The 27,974-nt window shown below is 31.6% G+C and overlaps 1 protein-coding gene across 1 annotated transcript; it reads left to right on the top strand.

The window, feature by feature from the left end:
• The first annotated feature begins 247 nt into the window (after nucleotides 1-247).
• LOC106137260 (uncharacterized) lies at nucleotides 248-22,314 on the top strand. The gene is made up of 11 exons (XM_013338064.2): nucleotides 248-402; nucleotides 9,038-9,096; nucleotides 14,236-14,326; nucleotides 14,916-15,023; nucleotides 16,642-16,781; nucleotides 17,248-17,487; nucleotides 17,878-18,153; nucleotides 18,494-18,590; nucleotides 19,466-19,572; nucleotides 21,056-21,127; nucleotides 21,622-22,314. Exons 2-11 carry the CDS (start codon nucleotides 9,043-9,045, stop codon nucleotides 21,760-21,762), a joined length of 1,326 nt encoding a protein of 441 aa, XP_013193518.1. The 5' UTR covers nucleotides 248-402; nucleotides 9,038-9,042; the 3' UTR covers nucleotides 21,763-22,314.
• The last annotated feature ends 5,660 nt before the right edge of the window (nucleotides 22,315-27,974 follow it).

The following is a 27,974-nucleotide window of genomic DNA, read 5'->3' as shown; positions in this document are numbered from 1 at the left end:
AAAATTACAACAAACGAATATGAATGATAACTACAGCACTAATTGTCTTATGTAGTGTCTTTTAGAAAATTATTTTACAAATGATAATTGCATAATGCACTAATAATTCCACGCAGTAACGATCACATATAGTCATCAGTCTTATTGGTTTTTCCTAAATACAATTCACCATTAGTATCTCACTATCAAACTACGGTGTGAATGAGGTCAGACCGGTCTGGTATGACGGTGTAGTGAATGGTATAGCCGGTCTTGTACAACCGTCTGCTAGTTTTTTCCGCAAAGCCTTCGCCTGCGCACGCGACTGTAGATGTGAACGCACCCTTTGTTGTGATTAAATTCAAAGTTACTTTTTTAAACACAATCATTTGTGAATTTCTTTTGGAAAGTGCTGATATATTTGTGAGTATTCAAAATTTACATTATTTTTAATTAAAACTCACTGATTTTTATTTTTTTTTAAATTGTTAATTTATATTTTTATCATTTTTTTTTTTATAAATATTTTAGATTTAAGATTTTTATATCTTATTTTATGTATTAATAGCTTTATATTTTTTTACCTTAGTTCTATACAGTAGTTTACTACTCAGAGAATTAGATAATTTTCTTTACTATCAATTTCTTATCATCTATCTTGGCTGTAGGTAATAACATTTTTCTCTTTTCCTACCCGATACTCTACGTGGTATAAAATTAAGGTATATTTTAAATATTCCCTTTAAAGTTCATCAAAACGGGTGATTTCAAAATTCATCTATTATTTTCGAAAAAAGTATTTGCTCTAAATTATAATTACCTATACATACACACATATTTGTAATCACATTTTATCTCCTACGGGGTAGATAGAACCAGCAACCTCGAAAAGACAACAGGCAGCGTTTAGCTGTAAGGCTTAATGATAAAATATAACCTACTAGAGGCCGCCCGCGACTTCGTCCGCATGGAAACCCTATCAATCCCGCGGGAACTCTGGGATAAAAAGTAGCCTATGTATTATTCTGGGTCTTCAGCTACCTACATACCAAATTTCATGGTAATCGGTTCAGTAGTTTTTGCGTGAAAGAGTAACAAACATCCATACATCCATACAAACTTTCGCCTTTATAATAGTAGTAGGATAGGATTTCAGCAAATTTTCATTGACCGTAGTTTGTAGTAGAATTTTCTTCTAAAATGATATTCTATAGAGCTTATTGTTAGGTCTCATTGTTTGCGTTTTAATTAACTGCAAAACAATGATAGAATTCGTATTCCGAACACGATCGTCTGCACTGATCATTACAATGGACATCTGATATAACCGTTCTGAGTAACTTATATTTTATTTATAACTTTATAGAGTAAGCTATGCTTGCGGAGTCGTAAAATTTGTGAAAAATGTGACGTAACTCGCCACACTAAGGTTGAAAAGAATATGAATGAGTATGAAAAATTATAAGCATATCAAACCAACCATTCAAATAATCAAATAAATATTTGATTGGCAGTCAAAAACAATTCAGCTACTTAACGAGCTCTTGCCCGTGTCTTCGTTCATCCTAAAAGTTCACTGACAATCTAAATGGATATAAATGTTGTAGCCCCCTATATTGCCCCTTAGAGGCCGGATACTTTGGTGTACAAGTTTTTTAGTTGAATCAAGCCACTAAGTAAACACATCAAGCAATAGTTTTACAATCATACAGACAGCCAGAATTTCTTGTTAAGATCTCCCATTCCTAGTATTGTCAATATACATAATATTTTAAGTAAAGACATCGGTCAGATACTATTATATAGTATATATCTATTTATGTCTGTGACAATTTTATTGCAAAATTGTCGGAAGGGAGTTTGCCACGAAAATCTCCTTCCGGTAAGTCTTTTTTTAGGCAAGGCCGACACATTTTTACCATTCGAAAGTAATTATTATGACATATACGAGTACAACCACATACTAACCTCGACATGAAATAGTAATAAATTAATACATATAGCCGTGCGGTTCCCGGCACCGTTACAAAAAAGAATAGGACCACTCCATCTCTTTCCCACGGATGTCGTAAAAGGCGACTAAGGGATAGGCTTATAAACTTGAGATTCCTCTTTAAGGCGATGGACTAGCAACCTGTCACTATTTGAATTTCAATTCTATCACTAAGCCAAACAGCTGAGCGTGGCCTATCAGTCTTTCAAGGCTGGTGGCTCTTTCTACCCCGCTAGGGATATAGACGTGATCATATGTATGTATGTATGTAATACATATATGTAAAACTACCATGCATTATTTAACTTGCACTTGGCACCTCAATTTAGTTCTTATGAGCTCAATTTTAGATTTTAAATATTTACTAAAACACCTAGAATTTAAGACTACACTACTACTTATTCCAACTGCAAATTATATTAAAAGAGTAAGTAAACAAGCTTTAAATTTTCTTGCACCATTATGTTTCCTGTGTTTTTGTTTTTCAGATTTTCTTTTTCTCTTGGTGCAATAAAAAGTTTATCTATGTATTCATTAACATAAATAAGAAAATATTCCCTATACCGATATCCGACCCCATTATTTGAAAAACATTTCCAACCAGCTTTCACCCACAGCTCCGTCCGCGTGAAAAGTACCCTATATCCTTCTCTGTTACCCACACTATACGTATGCAAAATTCTAAATGTGATGAGGCAACAAACAAACAAACTCACTTTTAAATTTATGAATAAGTATCCTTGGTTTCCAAATACTGTAAAGCTTTAGTTATTTTTTCCTGCTGAAAAGGTAAATGTTTATAATCATCTAGTCTAGACCGTCGTATATAAGGAATATGCTGAAATCATTGCGGCATGTGTGTGTCATAAAACGAATGAAACTATATGTATTCTGTTAAAGATTCAATAAATGTAAATGAACAGAAGTTAGAAAAGGTTCTTAGTAATCGAATCTTTTATTGATTTTCTATTCAGTTCAATTTTTTTTTTTATATATAGACTGTAAGTACTTATTGTTTTTTATTCGTGCTTGTATTTTTACTTGATCTATATTTAGACAACCGGTTCTAATAACCATGAGATTATAATACCCAGACATTATTATACCTCATGTTTACCTACGTATAAAAATATTACCCAATTATACATAAATTGCCAGCAAGGTAATGTAAATGTCATATAATAACCTTCCAATCGTGGAGTCAATGACCAGAAGGAAGATTGGAAGAAACAACAATAATTATTATCAATTTACTACAACACGAGAACAGTGTTGCTCAGCTAAAAGAAATATTTTCGTCTATTTTGAATCGTGTGTAAATAATATAACTTGTAAGATCATTGATTATTTTTCTCGTCAAGGGATATTTCTATGAACGACAGGCTCGCAGCCTTTTGCTATCTGAATCTCAATTCCATCACTAAGCTATCCAGCTAAACGTGGCCTCATTTAGTCCTTTCTAGATCTGTCTACTCCTTAAGGGATCAAGACGTGATATACCTATATATTTTTGCATGTTTATTTATTTTATTTTATTCATTAAACAACTCGTGCGTAAGAGAAAATTGCATAGTTTATTTAACAATATTTTATCTACACTATATATATAATATTATAAAGAGGAAAACTTTGTTTGTTTGGTTGTAATGAATAGGCTCAAAAACTGCTGGGCTGATTTTAAAAATTCTTTCACCATTCGAAAGCTACATTATCCACGAGTACATAGACTATATTTTTTATATATAATATATAATAATATTATAAAGAGGAAAACTTTGTTTGTTTGGTTGTAATGAATAGGTTTAAAAAACTACTGGACCGATTTTAAAAATTCTTTCACCATTCGAAAGCTACATTATCCACGAGTAACATAGACTATATTTTATTTTGGAAAAAAATAGGGTTCCGTAATATATTTGGATTTTTCGAACACAAACTGAAAAAAATCAACCAAAAAGTTACTTATTTTGCGTACGCTGCCTAAACTACAAAATATAGAACCATAAAATGTTTTAATTAATTGTAGATCTTATAAATATCTACAAAAAAGTCCGCGACCCACTATACCTATCTATGTCGAGTGAGGCACAACAACCATATTTTTATTTAAAAATCTTGAATTTTTTTTTGTCTACATTTAAACGCGTTTTTTTACTCATGCTATTAATCCTTATCAAAATAAATTCATTCATCAATAAGTACAGTTTATGTAGATAATATTTGGTCTTTGAATGATTAAAATTGGACGTTTGGTTTTGAAGTTCTGGTGAAATTAAAATATTACGATTTCTGCTGCACGGCCCGGGACTGCAGGCAGAAGTGACACTTTTGCCGGGAGCAAGACAAGACTTAGTTAGCCGCTTTGGGGGCGGTCCTTTAGTTACTTCTAATAAAGATATATTTAGTTTAGTATCGGCTGTGTATCCGTGCGAAGCCGGGGCGGGTCGTAATAATATATAAAAATAAATGGCAAAACAGCGTTTGCCGGGTCAGCTAGTCATGAATAATTTTATAATTTGTGCCGTTAAACGTCATATTAATGTCAAATTTCGCATAAAATAAAGCTTAACTGGTTTTATCATTATCCGTTAATGAAGTATTTTCTGAGGTTATTCATATATTTAACACAAAGTTTACGTACAAAAGTATTTTTGATGATTAATTTTAACAGTCTTCAAGACTGTTAGTCTATATTGGATTAATACGTTAAGATATTTAGGCGAAAGAGTTATATTTCAAATAAAACCAGCTAAGTACGAGTAGGACACTTTATGATGAACTACATACTAACATACATATAGTCATGTCTATATCCCTTTTCGGGGTAGACAGCCAACAGTCTCGTAAAGACTGAAAGGCAACATTCAGCTGTATGGTTTCATGATGGATGCTTCGTTAGCTCGTCGTTCGATATTTTTGTTTGAAGTTTACAGTTCATTATATAACTAATCTTAAGTATTCATAAATACACCGCAGGTGTGCGTTTATATTTATTTCTTTTATAATTTGTTTCATCAACGTCGTTTTTTGTTATTATTTAATTTAATATATATTTACTTATTAAAATGGGATGAAGCTAAAAAACGATTACACTGATTGGCAAAAAAATTATCTGTATTTATATTTTGGTACTAGCAATTTATTAGTATTACATAACATAATCCATTTTGCTTGCCACAAAAACCCAATAAGTAGGTACTGTTTATTTGGTTTTTGGGCAGGAAAATTTTAAACAACACATATACGTAGGTACCTATATTAATATTCACAATACGACCATCCAACGTAAGTTTTAGGCCATTCACTCTAACAATTGATTATTATTTTATATTTTTTTGTATATCTCAAATGATATTCAGAAAAGTTCCATAAACAAATACCTGTCAACCTGGCCGACCATATTGTTTTTCATTGGTATATAATATATCATACATAAATAGGAACATAAGTAGTTATATTGTATTAGAAAATGTACGCCTATTCTTTGTGAAGCTAATTATCATTTCCAAGTACAACTGCTAAAAATGCCTTTTAAATTTCGTCACTTGAATAATACTATAACAGAAGAAAACCGACCTCAGTCTCCGTAGCATGGAACGCGCAACACCGTTTTTATCTACATAAAGTCACGTCTATATTCTTTGCAGGGAAGCCAGAACCAACAGTCTTAAAAAGACTGAAAGCCATATTCAGCTTAGTGATGACATTGAAATTTAAATAGGACAGATTACTAACCTATAAGATGAATCCCAAGCCCATTAGCCGTGAGCTAGCACCATCATTTAATTTCAATTCAAGCTATCTAGGTAAACGTGAACTTCGATTCTTGTGACTCTATCTACCCCGTAAGAGATACCGACGACATATATACCTATATGAACGTGGTATGAACCTATAAAATTGGAAACTAATTATTTAGTGAGTTCGTTGTAAAGATTTTTCATCAGATTTTAATTGAACTCCTTTCCATCTGAGCAATCCAGTTGCATTAATTTTATATTTGACTTCATCCTAGTAGTTTCCAATATTGTTCATCAAATCGAAACAAAATCGTTTAGGATTCTGACACTGTTATCGAAAGCCAATTTCATAGTTGCGCAATTGTAGGTCAGGCGTCAGGTTTAACAAAATGGTAACAGATTTTGTACTCGTATATTCACAAGGTTCCGGTAACATTTAATAGACATAGAAACATATTTAATAGAGATAGCTTCCATGCTGGTTTTTGTAACAAAATCATAGTGTGTACCAGCACTGCCTATTTTTGGTCTTAGGATTCTTGTTTCAGGCGATGGACTAGTAACCTGTTTCTATTTGAATCTCGATTCCGTATTTACAGACATTAAAATAGTTTCATTAACAGCTGAACTTCAATATTTGGTCTTTTCGTATTTATGATGATGTATGAGAAAGTCAATAAGTCACAAATGTGATAGCATCGGCGTTATTGTTTTCTTATAAAAACAAGGTCCTCAAAAATCAGTCAAACAAATAATTTCCTTTTACAAATATAATCTCAATTTTATCATTAAGCCAAACAACTGAAGTGGCCTGTCAAGTCTTTTCAAGACTCAGTGATTATATGTATGTATGTATGTATGCATGTTTAACACCATTAAAAACAGGTAGCCAAATTTATCATATTTTTTTACCAAATCTATAGTTACATTTATACTACAATTTACACTTGTAATGTGACAGTGTCTTTTGACAGAAAAAAGTAAGTCTTGCACAGCACGAGTTTGTAGTGTTTGTTTTATACAAAAACTTTACGTATTTCCAAAACACTTTGGTTGTCGAACAAGACATCTATTGACATCATAACTAAGTACGTCAAGATTGAAAGGTCAAGTTGAACAGTAAAATTTTTACATAATATTTTACACAGCGGTCTGTTGATTCTTTAGAATTTAAGATCATGAAATGATGTAAGATGTCGGACGAGTGAAAGTAGTCTTTAGATGTGACGAAATCTTGATTGATGCAATGCATCATAATATTAAACCGTATAGTCACACGTTTTAGAGCTATATACATATATATACGTAAGTAGACACAATGTTATTTGCTAGTTAGTATCATTTTTATGAATTTATCATTTTACGAAAGCACGAAAAACAATTCCGATTTTTCATTAAAAACTGCAATGACCTACCTACCTATGATACAATTATCTACGTAGCTTTTTTGTGCATTTTGTAATTTTCAATTTTTATCTATTAGTTTTTCGTAAGAATAAAATAAGTGAAAAAAAATTTTTCCTTCTGGAGAAGCCAATAATTATGCAACACAGACTTAAATTAACTAAAAAAATTTCAGGCAAGACCGTGTATTTTTCAACTCACTCGATCGATTCTGTTAGTTTTAAATCTACTTGTAATAGATTACTTACCGGTGTCGCTTTTCTGTGACACCGGAAGTCCTGGGTTCGTTTCTCATTATCCCGGTCAGGGCATAATGAGAAACGAATAATGAGAAACGGGACAAATTACACAGATTGATATATATATATATATTACCAAAATACAAATACAGCAACGCTAAAATTCATGTCATTCATGTTACAAAACATTTATTTTAATTTTATTGCGTATCATCATTACATTTAAAAAATATATATTTATGTAATATATATATTTAAGTGGGAAATTATATACACGGTTACATTGCTGAAGGTCATTTGAATAATTAGAAATAAAATTTAAGTACCCGAATAAATAAATATTTCTGGAAATGCATGTTTCAAGTAGTTTTAAATCTCATTGGACGGTAATAATATTAATTTCTCAGATTCATTGAAAGTCATCATCAGATTTGACTAAAAACCAAGTTTAGAAAAATGCATGAAAATAACAAGCGCTACGCAATGTCGTATTAGATATTCTTTATGCAAGATTATAATAATATTATAATAGTTATTTTATATAATTTGGATGGAATCTAATCATCATGATTATCATTATCCTGTCCGTATTTCAAGGTCAATATTATGGATCGAAACTGTAACTGATATTTTTTAAATTATAGTAAATATCTTACCACAGGCGGACTTAAAGCCAAATTTTCTTTAGTTTGTACAATAATTAAAAATTAAATTGCATTACAAACAACACTTGCATGAAGTTAACTAGTTATTGTGGACTATGAAGCATAAGTTCATTTGATAAATATCTAATTATCATATTTCTCTTAAATTAAACAAATAATGAAGAGAACGATTAACTTTTTTTATATGTCACTAGCTGACCCGCGCAACTTCGTTTGCGTGTATCCCGCTACTTCGACAAATACAGTCAACGCACCAATACATATTGGATACTAATTTTCAATTCACAATAACTTCTCTTTCCCTTAACCGCGTTTAAAATATTAAAATGTTTTTTGGTTTCTGTGACTCTTCTTTGATCGCCCCCCCTATCAGTTTTTGGAAAAAATATTTAAGTAATGTACAGATTTTTTTTTGTCTTATATGTATAGATCAAAGTCGTAGTACCTACTTTTTAATATATTTTTTTTTGTACCGTTTTTTTATATTTTTTGTTTTTTTTTTATGTACTTACCTACTTTTGTTATATACATCTAACTATGGATATATGTATTATTGGTTATATCACCAGTTAAACATCACCCAACGAATTAAATGTTTTTTTAATACAGAAAAGTAGTTTTTGTGACTTAAATAAAAAAGCTGGATATATGTCATCGCGGACTTTTTTGTAGAACTAATAAAGACCAATGTTTTTGCTATACATTGTTCTTACTTGTATCCAACGGTATAAGCGGCGCAAGCACAAATGCAATCTTCAATTAGATTTTTTTTCTGACTTCTTGGACATAAATCGCTATAACTCAGCTAATATAGTTTCAATGTATTTCAATTATATATAAAAACCTGTCGGAGAAAATACTCTTTCTATTAGTGAAAACCGCATCAAAATCCGTTGCGTAGTTTTAAAGTTTTATGCATACGAAGGGACTACAGACAAAATGGGCGACTTTGTTTTATACTATGTAGTGATGATGATGATGATGATGTTTTGACTTATTCTATTTTTTTTATTACAGGCAAAATGTGGCAACCCGCAGTCTTATTACTAGCAGCACTGATGTCGCAAGCATCTGCGGTGAGTTCTCCTTCATAAATCAGTTATTATAATAAAACACACACAATTCTAAGTTAAATGGCTTTATATCTGCGCAGAAAACTGCGTGCGTAACAAGACGACACATTTCTATATTGTATTTACTAGAGTTAACTATAATTATTTATTAATTTTTAAAGGAAGGCTTTTGGTTCCAAGGGAAATATCCGAAAATCTTACCTTCACTAATTTTTTATCTGTTTACGTTTAAGCAGGTTTACGAAATTGCATCACAATCCGTTAAGAAAGTAAGACTGTGAATTGATAGAATAGCTCGTCAGTCATCAAAAGTTTAAAAGAAGTCTATAACCGAATTTCAACGTTAAGCTTCACGTATCAGTCCTAAATATAATAATATGTAAATTATACGTAGATGGGCGTGACTCGACTGTGGTATTACGTTATTAGGAAATATGACATTTCAATTAGAAGCCGTCAGTGTGATTGTCTACGGAAAGTGATTTGATTGTCCCCTGTTATATTATTAAATGGAGCCGATAAAGGTCTAGTGTTAACTTTAATGATGGATGATGCTTTAGAACATCAAATAATAAGCTTCTAGTAGTTTTATACATATAATCAAGTATTTTACCTTTGCGAGGTAGACAGTTCCGAACAGTTCTGTTCTGACTGTAGATACTCAAAGGCCACGTTCCGTTTTGTATGAGTAAATTATAGAATTGAGATTCAAATAATGATATGCTGCTAGTTCATCCTTAAGTTCATTATTATTATAATCCTTCACTTACATAGATAGCACTAAATTTCTAACGCGGGTTCAACAGACTTTAATAACAAATTAGTAAACACAATTTACCTGGAGCCAGGACTCTAATCGAGTATCAAACCCACACCGACACATTAACTTAAAAGGTATGGCAGTGGAAGTGTTTTTTATCCGCCTTAAGAAGGTGAATAGCTACTTTTAAATATATGCTACATGGTAAATGTATCTTGAGATTTTTTTTCCTCCTTTCACCAATGATACAAAAACAAAAGTCCGCACGTTTCGAAATTCCTTGAAAATTGAATTATTATCAGGAGTGTTATGCATTAACGTAAATTGAGCATGGATATAAAAAAATAAAATTGGATTCGTCGTAGAAAATGTTATTATGTTTGTAAATTTGTACATTTCCTTGGACATGCTAATAACGGCAAATGTTACAACATATCGCTGAATGTTGAAAGTGTTCGTGCATCAAGGTTGATGCTAACTTCTTACCAAATAGGATATTTCCAGCGGTACCTAATCCATATTAAAAAAAAATTAATAAATTTTTATTTTATGTTATTTGGTATAAAAGATTATATAGGTATAATTAACTTATTTATTGACGAAGATGACGGTCACAATAGGGCTCACAATCAGACTGATCATATCGATTGAAGATTCAAATAAGATTGCACAAATATGATTCATACGGTCTACAAAAATAAATCGCATTTTTAATACCAATAAAAGTCTTTTGACATTGAATGACTGACGAAAAAAGAAGATTAAATTAAATTCATCATTCATTAATTATGTTAATAAAATCCTAACTCTCATTTTCCATCGACATTTTAACGACAAACTCTATAGCAGTCTTTACCTATTAGAATAGTTGACCGAAAAAAATAAGAAAAATAAATCCTACATTCATGTTAAAATAATCACATCTTATATTTTCCGCACAAGTAGCCTAAACACGCAACCAGGCAAGCACAATGACACGGACATAAAAATCAGTGACTGGAAACAGGGATATCGTAAAACCCACCTGCACTCGTACAAACGTAAAATAAAAGAACGCGTTGGGAAGCACTGTCCTGTTTAGTTTTCGTTATTTTGTTCGTTTTGCTGCTTTTTTAACGAGCTATTTATTGGTGCTCATTTGGATGTTTGGATTTTAAAACACATACATATCACGTCTTTATCTTCTACGGGATTAGCAAAGACGATTATTTTGGGTTCACATATCTTTGTCCCTTACGAAAAAGACAAAGCCGATTGATACAAAACTCGAAGGCAAAATTTTGCTGGTATTATACCAGCATTATTATTATATTTCAAAACTCTCATTTTGTCTCTTTTTATATAATGTCTTAAAGCACAAAATAAACAGTTTTTTACGCTTACATAAACGTTCATACACGACGTTTTAAAAATATAAATAAATCGATATTGTTATTATTAGAAACGGAAATCCAATTAATTTATGATAATTTTTATTCTTTGACGTATGTACGTTAATAACGTTCTAGTTGATTCATAATAGTTATAACACCATCACAATTCTTCAAACTATGGAGAGTACAGAATTGAAACTAGGCAATGCAACGTGTTTTCAATCCTGTAATAATTGCAAGTCGAGATCGAATTCATTTAGAAGTAATCCTTAAGTTAATTTATTATTAAAATAATCTTATTGAATTACTAAGTATAAAGTAAAGTCGCTTTTCGCTTCTGCCTGCTGTATATAAGCTTTCTTCTGTTAGATCAGAGACGGATTTTGACGCAGTTTTTCCTGTTTTATAAACAATTTATATGCATTAAATACTCTTGATTGATAAACACTTTCTCACATATAATACATATTCATTTTATCTACTTCATTTTGCTAAGAAGATAACTTCTTTAGCATCATCCACATTGAATTTTCTTAAGCAGACTCGTAAAAAACACATTGATAAAAATCTCAAGTTTTCTGTCATTTCATTATTTTTCATTGCTTGCGTGTTGCAATCACTGAACATTAAATAATTACAGTTGTAATTATGTGCGTCGCCATCCGTGGAATTGTCCAAAGTTGCATAATACAACAACGGCGGTATTAACATTGAATCTCGCGGTGTAATCGCTGGTTTATTGGCCAGAATGTTGGTCAGTGGTCATGATATTATGTGCCTTCTAGTAACTACCAACAATAAAATGTATTGCGTACTAGATTTAAATGCTTTGTTAAACATTAATTCAACATGGAGGCTGTTTTTGATAAAATATATTGACAATCTTATTTTTAAAGTTACCTAACAATTTTACGTCAATATTAAATTGCATTCGATTTTATATTAAAAATGTAAAATCTTTTTACTTTCAAGCAAAAGCCTTTTTTTAATGCACAGACTCCTGTTACAAATGTTTTTACTATTGCAAAATTCAGTATCAAAAAGCGAAGTGGCATTCAATTTACTAACATCAACCACTTCATCTCTCATTTGCATTTCCTATCATCATTCTCTTGATGACGACCCGATTGTATCATGTCCCTTACTCTTTATTCCCATATCGCATTGTGTTCCTATCGCTATCGATCTTCCCAAAATACATAGTATGACGCTCTCGTCATAAATTCCACAATAGCCTTCCCTTTATCAGTACGGATGCACAGCGGTCGTATATTCATTACTACCGAAGTCCCTTTTGTGTGGGCGTTAATAAAGTGCGCCGCTAAGTATCACGCGTGGTAATTTTAAACCTTATTGATCGAAAACTCGACTGAAGGCTTAATTTGGCTCTGTAGTGAGCTGAATACGGTTTCTATTATAACTTAGTTACAGTCGGTCCCACAATTATGTTGCCTTTTATTTGTAGCCAAGGGATCTGGTGATACTTTGAAAGTTGCGCGATGTATTAACTGCGAGTAACTATGTACATTTATGCGCCTACGTATTTTGTGTAAAAACCGTGTTGGAATAAATGTTTGCTATAAGGAATGTCAATGAATCAATATGAATTTCTCTCTTAACATTTTAACTGTAAAGAAAATTAAAAGTTCTTTTAAATTTACAGTGAATCGTTTTTTTTTCTTTATTTATTGTCTTTTTATTCTGTCTCTTATGGTGTTTTGTTGATTTTTCATTCGGTTAATAATATTTTCAAAATATAAATAATCAACACAAATCCATTTTTAATCTTCTTATTTTATGACTCAAAATGGAATTGTGCTAAGTGTTAACTGCAATCTATATGCAGGACTCGTCTCTCTGACGTGGGTAATGTATGCACGCAGCGCGGTAATCCTTAGTCCGATAACCGACATCGATGATGCGAATAATTTCCGTTTACTACTCTCAAGATCTCGAATACATGTTTTGTTTTATTAATCCGTGTACATCGAAATTCATTCTACTAAATCTGATCAAGTAACCTTAGGCGTATGTGGGATTGTCTGGATGTACAAACCTTGATCAAATCAGGGACGTTCTGGCGAAAGGTCAGGTGAAGTGTACCCGAAACCGATGAGCTTGAATAAAATTGAAATGAAGAGAGTTATGAATGTAGATAACGCGAAAGAATTTAAAAATGGTAGTAGCAAGTGGAAAGATGTAATCTCTGCCTACTTTACCGGGAAAGAGATGTGATGTTATGCATGTAAAAGGAATTATATTATTATCGATACTTATGTCCGTCTATCTATGCCTCTGCATGCTTTCAAATAGATTTTTCCTTATATTTGAAGATTTTTGATAATGGATTATATAAATAAACATCGTCCAAAAGTTTGTTTTTTCTAAGATGTGGATGAACTATGTTACGGTAGAAATATACAAAATATGAGCATAAATGTGCGACCGATTACTCCTACCTATGTTTTTCACTGTACATTACTGTGATAAAAACACTACATGTTATGGAAATTTTCTCATGTCGTCATATAAATACATAAATTCCATTATACCTGCGCAATATTGATGGAAATGCCTTATTAGTAATCCTTGTAAGTGTTGCAAGGAATTTATTTATTTTACTAGATCTTAAACGAACATAAATAGATACAAAGACGTCTTTATCCCTTACGAAATGCACAGAACCGATTGTCTTGAAACGTTGTCTTAAATGCCACTTGGTGTATAGTTCAATGATTTTATTGAGAATCAAAAAGTGACATTTTTATATATCTCATCACCTAAAAGGAGAAACTCACGTTCATTAGCCTCAAACATGATACTTCCAATCATTGATTGACTTTAATATTGATACTTTCTAGGAGAAATTTGAAATTGAATGAGATATTTTGTTCTAAATTACTATAAGTAAAAATTTATATTCTTTCTGAGCATTATCTTCCAAAGAATTTAAAAATGAACAAAAATAATGAAAATATTCATCAAAAATAATTATGATCATTTTTTCAGGCTCCTCAGTTCATCACATTTAACGATGGAAAATTAGGAGTCAACTTTGGTGGCTATCACGCAGCAGTTGGACTAGGTGGGTTATTAGGAGGTAAGTCGTAGTATTATAACTTAGTAAAAAAAAATATTAGACAATATAAGTAGGATTAACCAAGTCATTTAATGTTACTTATTTACACACTTAACTTTAAAACTATCTTTAGAAATTTATTCTTCTAATTTGGTATAGATAAATAACTCAAAACAGACTATCAAGAGAAATAGGCAATAACTAGAGACAGAGATAAGAGCATAATTTAAAGAAGTAACTATTCAAAATTAATGCACAATAAACAACAAACAAAAACTTGAAATATGTAATAAAAATAGTAATTTATGTGTTTTGGTAATGCTCTTTTGATTCCTAAAACATAGCTATAACAGACACATACAAACATAAAATAATCACGTCTTTATCACTTAAGAAGCAGACAGAGCCAACAGTCTTGAGAAAACTAAAGTCCTAGTTTAGCTGTGTGGCTTAATGATGAAATTAAGATTCAAATAGGTAGTGACCGGTTGCTAGCTCATCGCCTACAAGACGAATCCTAAGTTTATAAGCCTTTCCGTGAAAGTTCAAGCTTTTTCGATTCCTCTGAATACTAAAATTTGTGAAACGAATTATGATGGTATCTTTTCAGGAAATGGCGGAGCTGGCGGTGGTCTCTTTGCCGAGGCTGGAACCCCCTATGGTCAAGGTGCAAGAGCTGGTCTAGGCGGTACTGTCGATGGCAATGGTGGAACTGCAGGTAAGGAACTTAATAATTATGTGTTACTCATAAACTTATAAGTTATAGTTACGTTGTTATGATGATGTAACAAATCGCTTTAAAAAAGCACTTACTTAGCATGGTTTAAATTACTTAAATAATTAAAATTACTTTTTGCTTAAATATTAATACTTAAATGTATAAAAATCTTTATCAAATATTTAAGACAAGAAAATGAATAATCATTGAAAAGACAAAAAAATTCTAAGATTAATAGAATAACTTCGTTATTGAAGCAAGTATAAGGTCAACGTAATTGTCCAATTAGACCTTCGAGACTCAGCATTGTAAAAGACGACTAACGCAAACTACGAGTATTATTCTTTTAGTTTTGTTCACAAGTAGTAATATGGACCTGATGCAGTTGTTAATTACTTCTTTGGTTTACGAAGAAGACTGAAAACATTTTATTAAAGCACTGGCATGTTTTACAATCTCGAGGTTACAAAAATGTTTAAGTAGCAAAAACAGTTGTTAAACCTTCGGAAATTCAAATTGTACAAATGGAAAACTGTTATCAAGATTATCGATTCAGTGTTTATTAGTAACATTAGTATTAGCATGTGCTCATGACCTTCGCTAAATAAAATAAGAAAGATTATTTGTGAACTTTGGTTTTATTATTACATTTTATAATTGTTATAAGTTTTTCTGAGATAGACTTAATTTTCATCATTATTTTAGATTATATCTTTCATCATGTAATTGCTTTATGATGACTGTTTTTATAAAGCTTAATAACTTTTTATGAATAAAAGCCAAAGGGCAAAAGAAAATTACTTTTGCGTTTGTGATTCTCTATGATAACAGGTACAACATTAATTATTATTACAGTGTCGCTTCTAGGATTGAACAAGGTACTTTTTAATTGTTGATTACAGTATGTTTGAATATTTTTTAGTAATCCTTATAATTCTGGATAAATATCAAATATTGACGTTTTTGGGCATAATTACAAATATTACTGCTGGGTGATAACCACCAAAGTTGACCATAGAAAAATAGGAATTTTTCTATCGTTAATGTGATGAACTGAGGAGCCTGCGGTAGAAATGAGAGCGTTAAAGAGTATGATCGATATAAATCGAGTGACCAGATAAGAAACAGCGTGATAAGGGAATGTTGTGATGTGAAAGAAAATATTGTTACAGGAATAGAAAAGGGTATATTAAGATGGTTTGGTCATGTGGAGAGGATGAATGAAATCAGGTTGACTAAGCGAGTATACAAAGAGAGTGTGAATTAATAGGTAGGAATGGGAAGGCTTAGACGAACATACGTTGATTAAATTAAGAACGTCCTGGCAAAAGATCAGGTCAAGAGTAAACGAAACCACCGAGCTTGCATGAAGAGCACTATAATAAAGCGAAAAAAGTATGCCGGGATAGTCGCAAGTGGAAAGATGTTGTCTCTGTCTACCCCTCCGGGAAAAAAGGCGTTTCATGTATAATATTCATTTTCAAGTTTATTTGTTTCAATGTCACACGTCGACACCGTCAAGCAAAAAAAATATTTTGAAATCCCTAACTCTATACTAATAGATTTACGCGGTTTAACGAAGCTCTGTCAATTTTTAATTAACTCATTTCGTTTTTAGGAGGACTTTATGCTGGAGCTACTGCCGGAAACAATGTTAAGGCTTCTGCTGGACTAGCAGGAGGAGTAAATTCTGATAAGACCGGAGGACTTGGCTTTGCGTCGGCACAATCAGGAAACTATGGTGCTTCGTCGGGCATGGTAGGTGATAAACTTGCTTATGCAAAAAGGAAAGAAGAGAGGCGTAGGATCAAGGAAGCTAAAAAGGCATTGAAGAAAGCGCAGCGTCTTGAATAATTTGGTGATGGACTTTAAGCCCCAGTGTTTTACTAATACTCATATTTCTTAATAAATAATCCATAAAATGTGTTCTTGTGATTTACCTTTATTAAACAAACCATCCATATCCCTTATTATTTTCAAGAAATCAACTAGTATACTGGAAACAGGTAATTGTACTCTAGAATATAAGTGCATGTTACATCGAGCGTCATCCAAAAATCAATGCACTTACCTCACAATACTCATCGCATGAAGCTTAATCCGATATTTTTAAAAGTTAAAGGTAGTAAGGTTAAGAAGTAATAGTAGATTCATCATGAGTGTTATTATGCATGTCTATTTAAACTAGGGAATATGGAATACTTTAACATATTTACTTTCACAGGGAGGTGCCACTTCTGTTAATGGAGCATCAGGATTTACATTCTCTGGTTCCAACTCTTTTGGAGTAATGAAGGGTACTAACGTTGCCGTGAAGTCTACTGAAGAAATTAAACCAATCCATAAGAAGCCCCACAAAGAATTTAATTTAGATGCTACGAATGAGGTGAATTTTGTCCCTCTAGAGACAGATGTAGCAACAGATGTTAAAGTTGAAGCAGTACCTGCTGTTGCTGTGAAAGAAGTAAGTAAAATAAGAAATGTGAGAAAATTTAATTATATGATACATTTTGTTGATAGATTGCAGGATATCCTATTTCCAAAATACTACAATCATTTATCGTGGAAGGTGCCCCAACGTAATGATGTGCATTGGTTTTCTCAGGTTTGTTACTTAGTCTATGAATTAAAGACAACACCAACGTGTCGATCAAAACCTGGCACGATGCACAGCAGATTCATATCTATCAATTTGCTACTTGGTAAATCACTACCCAAGGATTACACAAATCGTGATAAATTCATAATAAATGTGCTTCTTGCTAACCACTGTTCAATTAAAAAAGCACGTTTAAATCTTAATTAATATAATAATAATGAAGACACGCTAACAATTTTCATAAATGTATTTCAGGTAAATGTTGAATCTCCCCAAATTGTGGAAAAGCACACAGTTCAAACCTATTATAAACCACGTCACCATTTAAGAAAGACAGCATATATTGGAGGTTATGTAGGAGGAGACGTCGCACCAGCTGTAGAGAGAAGAATTGACGTGGGAGTTGAAGGTTCCGCCGATGTGGGAGCATCAGCAAGCGCTTCAGGCAATATTGGCGGAGGTGCCCATGGAGTCAATACCAAAGAAGTTGTTTTTACAAGAAACCCCAATTTCTTCGCAGATATCTTCAATGTAAGAATCATAAATATACAAATAGTTGTATAACTTAATGTATTGTTTTTGTAATTTATGTTTAAAGTGTTAGAAATGTCCGTAGCTACGCCCGAGTAAAATAAAAAATCCCTTTAATTTCCGTTTTAACGGGCATTCCTGGAAATCCTCCATTAGTTCACCTCTAGAATACTTTAAAAAAAAACCACATGCCAAATTTCAAATCTTTACTTTAGGCAGACATAGCGGTTTTGGCTATGCGCTGACGTGTCTATCAATAAAACAGTCAACCTTTCTTTTATAAACTAAGATTTTCTTCTTCTTCTTATAATAATGTTGATTACTTACGATTTACTTACAGATTCCTATCTCCACATTGAAAGCCGTTGGTAACTTCCTTGGAAACACCGCTGGAAGTACAAGTGTGTCCGTCCAAAAGTCAGCTTCAGTGCAAGGAGGTGCTTACTTTTAAAATTATGTTTATTTGACAAACTAGATTGTAATTATGCATTAGATAGATTTTATACAAGTACTTGAATAAAAAAATTAAATTTATGTCATTTTAATTTGATAGATATACATATAATGAGATAGTGTCTTTCAAAACTGCAGCTCAATCATGATATTATTAACTAGTGATAGCGATTTATTACAAATTATTAAAACTCAGAAATCATGTCATGAATTCATTATCGCACTGAAACAACCGATAAAATGAGCTAATATTATATAATCCAATATTACAATTGAGTTGCATTTTTTATAGAATCAATCCCCTTTGGAAGAGTTTATATTTGACTAAGCGTAAGTTTTACGACTATGTAAAAATGTTTATGAGTATTTTACAGCAGCGATAAGAAAGGAATGAGACCTATAGAAAACGACGAAGGATAATCTTGCCTGCTTCGTTGGCCTCTAAATTGTGATGATATTTTTATCATTTCCGAATTTTGATCATATTTTTATCTTCTGGTTTTTATTACGTATTTATTTTTATAAATGTTTTCGTTATATACTATATCGTATCCGGTATAACTATAACATCGGAAGAAGATAGTACTATATATATTGGTTTAACTCAATCCTCAATCCCACGGAGCGTTATTATAAAAAAAATTACTTCGAAATCAGTACTTATCGTATCGTATTAAAGATCAAAAAGTAACATCAAAATGTTTCAACAGGTATCAATAATATTTATTTTCTATCATGTCACTTCAAATAGTTAACTAAAAAAGAAGGCATGTAATATGGACTTTAATATCATTGCTTTTAAAGTACATTTTCTTTATCTTTGTTCTAATTTTCTTTATATATTTTTAATCTGCAGAAGAATCAGACTCTATAACTTCATCAAAGCATGTTCCGTCATCATCATCAGATACAGCGATCACGGTACAGACACCGGCTGTATCTAAAGTCATTGAAGACATTTTTGCTGTAAGTTCATTGGCACATAAAAATATTCATAGGTTGAATATGCACAAGATTATCCTGGTGTAGGTAATAATTATTACTATATATGTGGGTGGTGGATATTTTATGAATGCTGGTTATTTCTGATAGGAAACCTAGTAAGAACATCTTCATATTCCTTTTTTCACAAAGATAATTATCAAGGTCAAATTATTAAACGTTAATTTAATTAATGTATATATTGCCTAATAACTTCTAATTATAATGCTGTTATACTAACATAGTCAAGTAGTAGAATACCTACATAATATATATTTTGGAAAATATTCGATGCCTTCATAATTTTCAACTAAGAAGATTTGGTGGTAGAATACTAATATGTAATTGAGTGCATTATAAGCGGATTCGAATATGGTATGAACTTCGCATAAATGAAGGAAACAAACCAAATGAGGCCTGAATCAGTGTAAATCAATTGTGGTACGTATACTGGTATTTATTATTACATATTTTTATACGTCCTGGTGAAGGGTCAGGTCAAAAGTGCCCGAAACCGCCGAGCTTGCATGAAGAGAGTTATGAATGTGGATGAAGCAAAGGAAGTATGCAGGGATCGTGGCAAGTGGAAAAAGGTAGTCTCTGCCTACCCCTCCGGGAAAGAGGCGTGAGTTTATGTATGTATGTATATATATTTTTATAAAACTATGTTTAAAATTAAATTATTCATTCCACTAATTCCCCTAACAATAACATATTCTCCATAAAGCTTTTAAGCTCAGTGTCGACTCAGCTGTAAAAAATTTAATACAATTCAAAGGAAAGCAAATCTTAAAAACCATTGTCATTTGTCATGTTATGAAATTACTTCCCGCTTTGTAAATTTGTACCATACGAAAATATGATGTGTATTTTACCATACGAAAACATACGACAAACAAAAACTTTTGATTAGTTAAATTTGAGAATGTGCGTAGGATTATGCAGTAATTGAAAACCTTTCTTTATTAATTCATTAAAAAAAGTTTCTTTCAATCTATTATGCTTTGAGGTTATTTTGTTTGTGTATAAATCATAACACAGAATAAAGTAATATGTAATATAACTTTGAAGACAAAGGATGCTATGAAAACGGCTGAAATTAGTTAGAGAGATATGCTGAAAAACAAATATATAAGAGCCATATTTAATTTATTTTTATGCACAGTAAGAAAGGAAGTTGCAGCACATTTTTGTTAATATAAGACTAATGGTACAACATACCAAAATTAAAAATATCGTAATCACTTACGATCTAGGCAACTTGATATTTAAAAATATAATTTTGAAACTTATTTGCGTTTTGCTACTCATTTTTACATCTACATATAATTTCGATACTTATACAATCGACATTTGCTATACGTAATTACAAATCTCTACAATCTAGATAACGTGACTTTTCAAGCCAGACTTTAAATGCTGTATTGACTGTAAAAACAAGTTAATAATTATCATCTTATGATTTTAGATACCTATTAACACATTAACTGCTGTCAACAAGTTCCTGGAAAATAATGTGCCTGCGAAAAAAAGGATTCAGGTAAGCCAGTGTTATGTAGTTTAAAATAAGAATCTCTGCTCATAAAATATAACATTACTTTTAAAAATTGATTTGATCATATGTATTCATCGGACAGATAAAGTTGATAAACTTACAAATGTACAGTCTTGAAACTGCCCGAAAGACTACATCAGTAATAAAACATCTTTAAAAAACTAAGTTACTAATTGTATTGCTTAAACTGTAAATATTAGCACCCTCCAAAAATGAAACGAACATATGAATTTCAGGTATATCCGAAGTTCAGAGTTTTATACCATTCTATTTTTTATTTTATTAATATAGCTAGTGGTTTTGTTTTTGTTTTTAAATTGACTTAAAATATTCAACAACATATTAAACCCCACAATTATTAATTCAACTCAGGCTCTGAAATACACGCTGGTAGAAAAATGAATTAGATATTTTATCTTATCAATGACACGATTCATCATAATCGACTCCTTAAAAGATGATATTTTTTTCCATTACAGGTATCACAACAAGAAGGAGTAGTTCATGCAGAGAAGCGTCACGCCAGACTCGGACCGCACGCAAGAAGACGAGCAAACAAACATACACTTGCTTCGGAAGAAGAAAAGCCAGAAGTTGCTGTTGACAAAAAAGAAAACTAGAAAAATGTACAAAATTTAATTATGACTTCTATATCACAAAAAAAAACAAACGTTATATTGTTAATGGATACGTTATGGTTTTCTATTTTTTATTTCAGTTTATCAGTTTATAGCATTGTTTCCCAATCAATATAGTTTCATAATACTCATTTCAAAAAATAAACTCATTCTGTCTGGATGTTTATGTTCAAGTCAAACCGATTATACTACGCCCAGTTTAGAAACACAATTTATAGAGATCGTGCTTAAATTAACATGTACTTATTATGTAGTGTGATCACATTAAGATATCTTAATTATTGAATATAGGTACTTATTTAAAATAAATAACTTTTGATAAAATATTTCATGAGAAGCTTCTATATTTATTTGTTCATTCTAAGTGTGTAAAATAAAACAATAATTTATTTAGTAAAATAAAATAAAGCAGAAATATAACAACAAATTGTACAAATATAGAAAAGTATATATTTTTAGGACAATGTACTCGTACTTAATTCTGTATTTTGTACATTACATCACAGATATTAAGTAGGTACATGTTACCTACTCTTTGTTGATTTGGTACAAATCATAATTTATAAGCCAATGAGAGGCATTAATTTATGCTGTTGCATATCCTTGTTAGAATTATTTATGCGATTTAATAAAGTTTTCTATTTTAAACATAGTTTTTTTAAACCCACTAGTAACATATTATTTTTGAAAAATATTTTGACACAAACAATATAAGCGGCAAAAGGGAAAACATCGTAAGCAAATCTGCACATTCAATAAATTGAATGTCTAACCATAATCCAATCTAGGATCATGGGCTCCTCTTCAGAAACGTGCAGGTGGATGACTTTCAAAGTTTGGAAAAAAGACCAACTTTTTATCTGTTCATGTATTCTTCAAAGTCTACTGACTTTGACGTCAGGGCAGGAATTTATAAAATTGTAACATTTATAATGGTGATGTATGATAATTAATAAGTTGCTATCTCAAAGTAAAATTCAAATGTTTATTAATAACAATAGCAATATTTACATGTTCATATTTCTCAATCAACTAATTAACACTCTTAGATGGTAACAGAACGCTGTTCCTCGCGGGCCGTACAAACTCAGGTACCAGTTATTTAAACCCACTTCTCTTACAGGCACGAACGAAGCAGCCGTGTCCAATTTAAACAAATCCAAATTTTCAATAATATATTTGCCTTTCTTTATAACACAACTTTTCGGATTGAATTTTACTTTAGTATATATGAGAACTGCTTTTCCCAAAACATTTTTACAGGTGAGATTTTTATAATCAAATCTCAAATTTGTCGGATTTCCGTATCTTTCCACAACAGATCTCATCCTCCAAAAATATCCGATTAAGTCTTCGTTTGTAGTTGCGTTTCCTTTTAATAATCTTTTACTATTATTATGGAATTCAATATTGACTGTCACTGGACTTTGTAAATCATACGGAGGATCGGGATCGGAACATTTTTGTAAATTTTGAACTTGCGGTTGATAAGAATTAACAGCTGTAACGGAATTGGTCCAGAATGCTACGATTAAAATGAGTAATACAGTAGACATGGTGATTTTACCGCGTTTTGTGGCTGACTGGTGCAAAACGACCGAAATATAAAATCATTAGTGGTTGATATAATCAAAAAACCATTATACTGTTATTTGAAAAAATAATCATAGTCTCTGAAAGAACGCAAAAAACTAATTACGCACAATTTTTTTATATAAATTTGTATGTAATGAGTTTTTAATATAAAAAAACTTTGCAAAGAAAGTCAGTGTTTAAAATTTTTCGGTAGTGTCAATTGCTGCCTTGGTGATTCTATTGACAAATATCATCAATTAAATTCGCTTAAAGATAAAGCACACATAATGTGCATGTCCAAAAAATTTCATCACATACATCCACATTAATAATAATTTTAACACCAGAAGCGTGATGACTTTTTCTACTTTCGAAGCAGAAGCAATTTTCTTAAAAGGTTTTTCCGAAAACATATTCTAGTTTTTATCTTAAAAAAATTGCTGAATAAACAATTTAGCGTTAAAAAGATAAAATTATCTTGCAAAAAAATACTTGCAACTTTGTGTTTCCTAGCTCAACTTTGTAATTTTCGTCAACCAAGCCTCGGATGAAGGAAATAAGCAATTTTATGCTTGAGGTATTTTAAGACACTGGCTTGCAAAATAAACTTACAATTCCTTTGAGGACACCAAAATGGTTAACAGACACATCTCCCAGAAATTACTTGGCGACTTGAAATAATTAAGCCTTGTGAATGAGCGTTGATGACATTGTGGTATAAAGGCCATTTCAAATTATTTAATTACGTATGGTAGACTCATTACGAGTGTGCTCAATAAACTTAATTTTGTAAAACAAATAAATATATAGATATGTTTTAGTTAAGGAATTCGTATAATATCAGTAATATAAATGTAAGAAAATGCACTCTCCCTTAATGAAAAAGGTATATGTAAATGCGTACTTTTCCCAAGAATTTTAGAATCAAATATAAAATTAATCTGCCTACTGTTAAAAACCGTTACCGTTCAACGATAACTCAAACATAGACGTACCTATTTTATGGTACTATAGGACGTAGTATGGGTAATATCTGATATTTCACATTGTATACATATATCCTAGGAAATATATTCTTATTCAGCTCCGACGCGCACTGGCTCTGTTTTTCACATACTTAGGTATTTATGTTTAGTCGAACATTGACATTTTTCTAATAATAACTAACAGAAAGGTGCAAAGTCTTCAAATCTAATTTCTCTTTGAAAAGAATTCTCACATTTGCTCATCGTCTTATTTTATTATAACTTATTCTATTGATATATGGAGTTAATAATCAAGAGACAATCAATAACTTGAACGCAGTCGGAGTTAACGTGAGCAAATTATATTACCTTATCCTCTGTCACGTAGAAGTTGTTGGTCCCAAAGGATAACCAGAGTTTATATCCCTACGCCCTGGTATAACCATAATCAATAGAAAAGCAGATCTGTCATATCTTTGTCTCGAAAGTTATAGGTATACCTATTCAACAGTACTCTCTATAAACACATGTCTTGTGAAATAAATACCATATCAAAGTGATCCGCTCTCACCCACGAATGTTGACTTAAGTTCAGACCCTCGTTAAGGCCCTACTCGTCCTACACCGCTCATTAAATTAAGAACCCAATCATCATTACATCTAAAAATTGCAAAGATAGGCCGCCAATACATATTCCATCGTAATACATTTACCAGCGATTTTATTAAAATATTTGCATGAATGTGCGATAAAAACATACTTTTATAGTTTTTGTTTTAAAAATAAAAACGTTTTGTGTCCACTTTTTAATTGATCTACTCTAAAACATTTCATCGAACGACATGAAAAAGAATACAGTAGCAATATCCAGAATATTTTTGTACAAAAATATTAATAAAACTCGTAGGATTGTTAGAAATTCTAAATTTATTTATTTTTTGATTATACTTCTACTTAACTTCTGAAAAATAGTAGGTAATCTTTATGCTTCTGAAGTATGCACTAAAATAATAAAAAGTAAGAAGAGCACCATATTTCTGCAATTTAGAATAGGACCTCTCCATCTCTTTCTCCGGCCACTAAGGGAAAAAGCAGATTATACATTAGTCTGTCGCAGGAATAGCTTATAAACTTGAAATAAATGTAAACGTAAAATAAACTTTTCAAGGCTGGCTAGGAGCCCGTAATTTCCCGAATTACGATTCCATCCAGCTTAATGTGGTCCACAAGTCTTTTTAAGAGTGTTGGCTCTAATTAACCCTTTGGTAAAGATGCAATATACAAATAATGTCAATAAATGTAATTTAGTCACATAACAGAGGTTGAAAACCGCTCATGCATATGGCCACATGAAGAACCTTACCTAGAATTCCTTAATGGCCCTATTTCTTGGAAATCCCTAATACTGCGGGTTGCGGTGGAGAAATAATTTGAACCTTGCAGACAAAGAATTCAAGAAACCACTCTGGGTACCTGTCAGTATTCCAAACATTTCCACAATGAGGTATTTCAAATGGTTAAGTCTATTACGCTTTAAGCAATCCATACGTAACAACAAAACATATTGATTACGGTGAGGGAAAACATCGCGCGGAAACCTGCATATTCAGGGAACTGGATGTGTTACCATAATCTAATATACATTACATTATTACATTACCCTTGGTTGCGATGGGAGTCGCTTCAGTAAAAATCTGACTTAACAAAGCCAGAATCCATGGTCTAGGGCTTATCCCGGGCCCATCTCCAGTGTGATGAGGAATCTTCCTGGCTATATCTAGAGAGAATATATTTGCTTGATGTTTGTGTATGTTTAATTGTTAACCCCGTTATCAGCGACAGGTGTTATAAATTTTTTTACATAAGGTTATTAGTAACATTCCTCGTCAATATTTATTTGTACCTAACCTATATGTATTTTTAAGATAGGTACTCTCAACCCTTCATTTTTATTAACAATGCTTTATCGACGCTTTCAAAATCAAAAGCGTTAAATTATTCCCAATCCTAGTATTATTGGAATATCTGAAGATTCTTACTCAATTTGTAGGCTGACTGCCAAAGACGGTCTACCCGTAATGGCATTTGAATGAACTCGTAATTTCACGAAAGAAAGAAAATTTAATTTGAAACGGAAGCCATTGATTTGTGAATTTGAGACAAGTCCCCACTTTGAACTTCACTGTAACTTTTTTAAGAAATTTAATTCGGACTTGCGTACCCGTAATTCGGAAAAGTTTGAATAATAATTTTTGCTTAAGTTACCAAAGATCAAGTTTAAAAAACAATTTTTGATCTAAGCTTTTATTATCGCTCGAATAATCTATGTTTATTCTAATCTACCTCTGAAATAATAATATGTATCAATAATACTTAGGTAGATCTTAAGTTGATTAAAACATCGTTCGAAAAAAAATTGTCTTTTATTGTCGTTGAAAACTAAAAACATGACTGTTGACGGCCTTACCTCTGAGCTCATAATGCGACTATCAGACCACTAAAATCTTTACGGTACAAAAGATCATGATTTATGTATCCCTTCCAACCTTTGAGTATCTGAAAATCCTCTGAATTCTCTCTATTGTTGGCCATTGAATTATCATTTTACTCACTGGCCGTGACCACAATATAGATGAACAAAGAAGTGAGAATTTTCAGTATATTTTCTATGCACACACATATTAATTTAACTTACATTTAAAAAATCACGTCTCTATTTCTTTTGAGTAACATAATGTCAACAGTTCCAAAAAGACTGAAAGGCCACGTTTCTTTTAAAATATAAGGTATCTCTGTTATTTCTAAATGTGTATGTATCATCCATCTACTAAATGAAAAAGTGGAAATATACTTCCTTCTGTGTATTTAAAAATGTCACTCTCAACCATACAAAAAATATTAATAGTCTTTTCTATATCCTTATTATTTTGTGGCCCTATAGGATGGCGAATCACACCAACACCCTAACGTTTCCAAGCCACTTGATAACCGTTTCCAAATTAGATCAGGTCGTCCCGTGGGAATTAATTTTGAACCCTAATCAAAGTTGTCCCAAGTTCGGGAAGTCACTTCAGGTTGATGCTATGTGTATAGTATACTGAACTTATTATGTGTATGTTTATAAATAACTTGTTAGATTATTATTTTTTAGAAAATGTTAAGATAATGCTTTAAAAAATATAACACGATAGAATTATATATTGTTTAATCATATGCACAACTTTAGCGAAAGTTACAGGATATGCGGTCTTAAGCAATTCTTATATTATTCTTAATTCTATAATCTAATCAGTGTAATAATGAATTTCAAACTGATACCAAAAAATATTAGTAAAATGTACGGAATATTTTTCTCACTACACTACACACACGAGATAGGGGTTACAAAAATGACGCGATAAAATTCAACCCGTATGCGAAAAAGAAAAATGGTGATGCTATCCAAAATTTTCAAATGTTTGGTAACCGGAACACGGCCAACATTCCGAATAAAACTGTTATACGGGCCGCGTGCGAAAATATTTCGATTGCTTTTAGAAATACATCTGAAATACGAATTAATCAAGGTTTAGCTAACGATTGTATGAAATAATTGCCATCGATCCTTATCTTTCACAAGGATTATTTATAATGAACTTAACAAACAAGTACTCA

The sequence above is a fragment of the Amyelois transitella genome, chromosome 8 (genome assembly GCF_032362555.1).
Source record: "Amyelois transitella isolate CPQ chromosome 8, ilAmyTran1.1, whole genome shotgun sequence".
NCBI classification, from domain to species: domain Eukaryota; kingdom Metazoa; phylum Arthropoda; class Insecta; order Lepidoptera; family Pyralidae; genus Amyelois; species Amyelois transitella.
The sequence above is the reverse complement of the archived record's forward strand: the minus strand, read 5'-3'. Positions and strand labels throughout refer to the sequence as shown.

Excerpts from the sequence above, each read along its gene's own strand:
- LOC106137260 (XM_013338064.2), top strand. The coding sequence starts at position 9,043 with ATGTGGCAACCCGCAGTCTTATTACTAGCAGCACTGATGTCGCAAGCA. Across the intron at positions 17,488-17,877 it reads CTGCTGTTGCTGTGAAAGAA|GTAAATGTTGAATCTCCCCA; the intron begins GTAAGTAAAATA and ends AATGTATTTCAG. Across the intron at positions 21,128-21,621 it reads CTGCGAAAAAAAGGATTCAG|GTATCACAACAAGAAGGAGT; the intron begins GTAAGCCAGTGT and ends TTTCCATTACAG.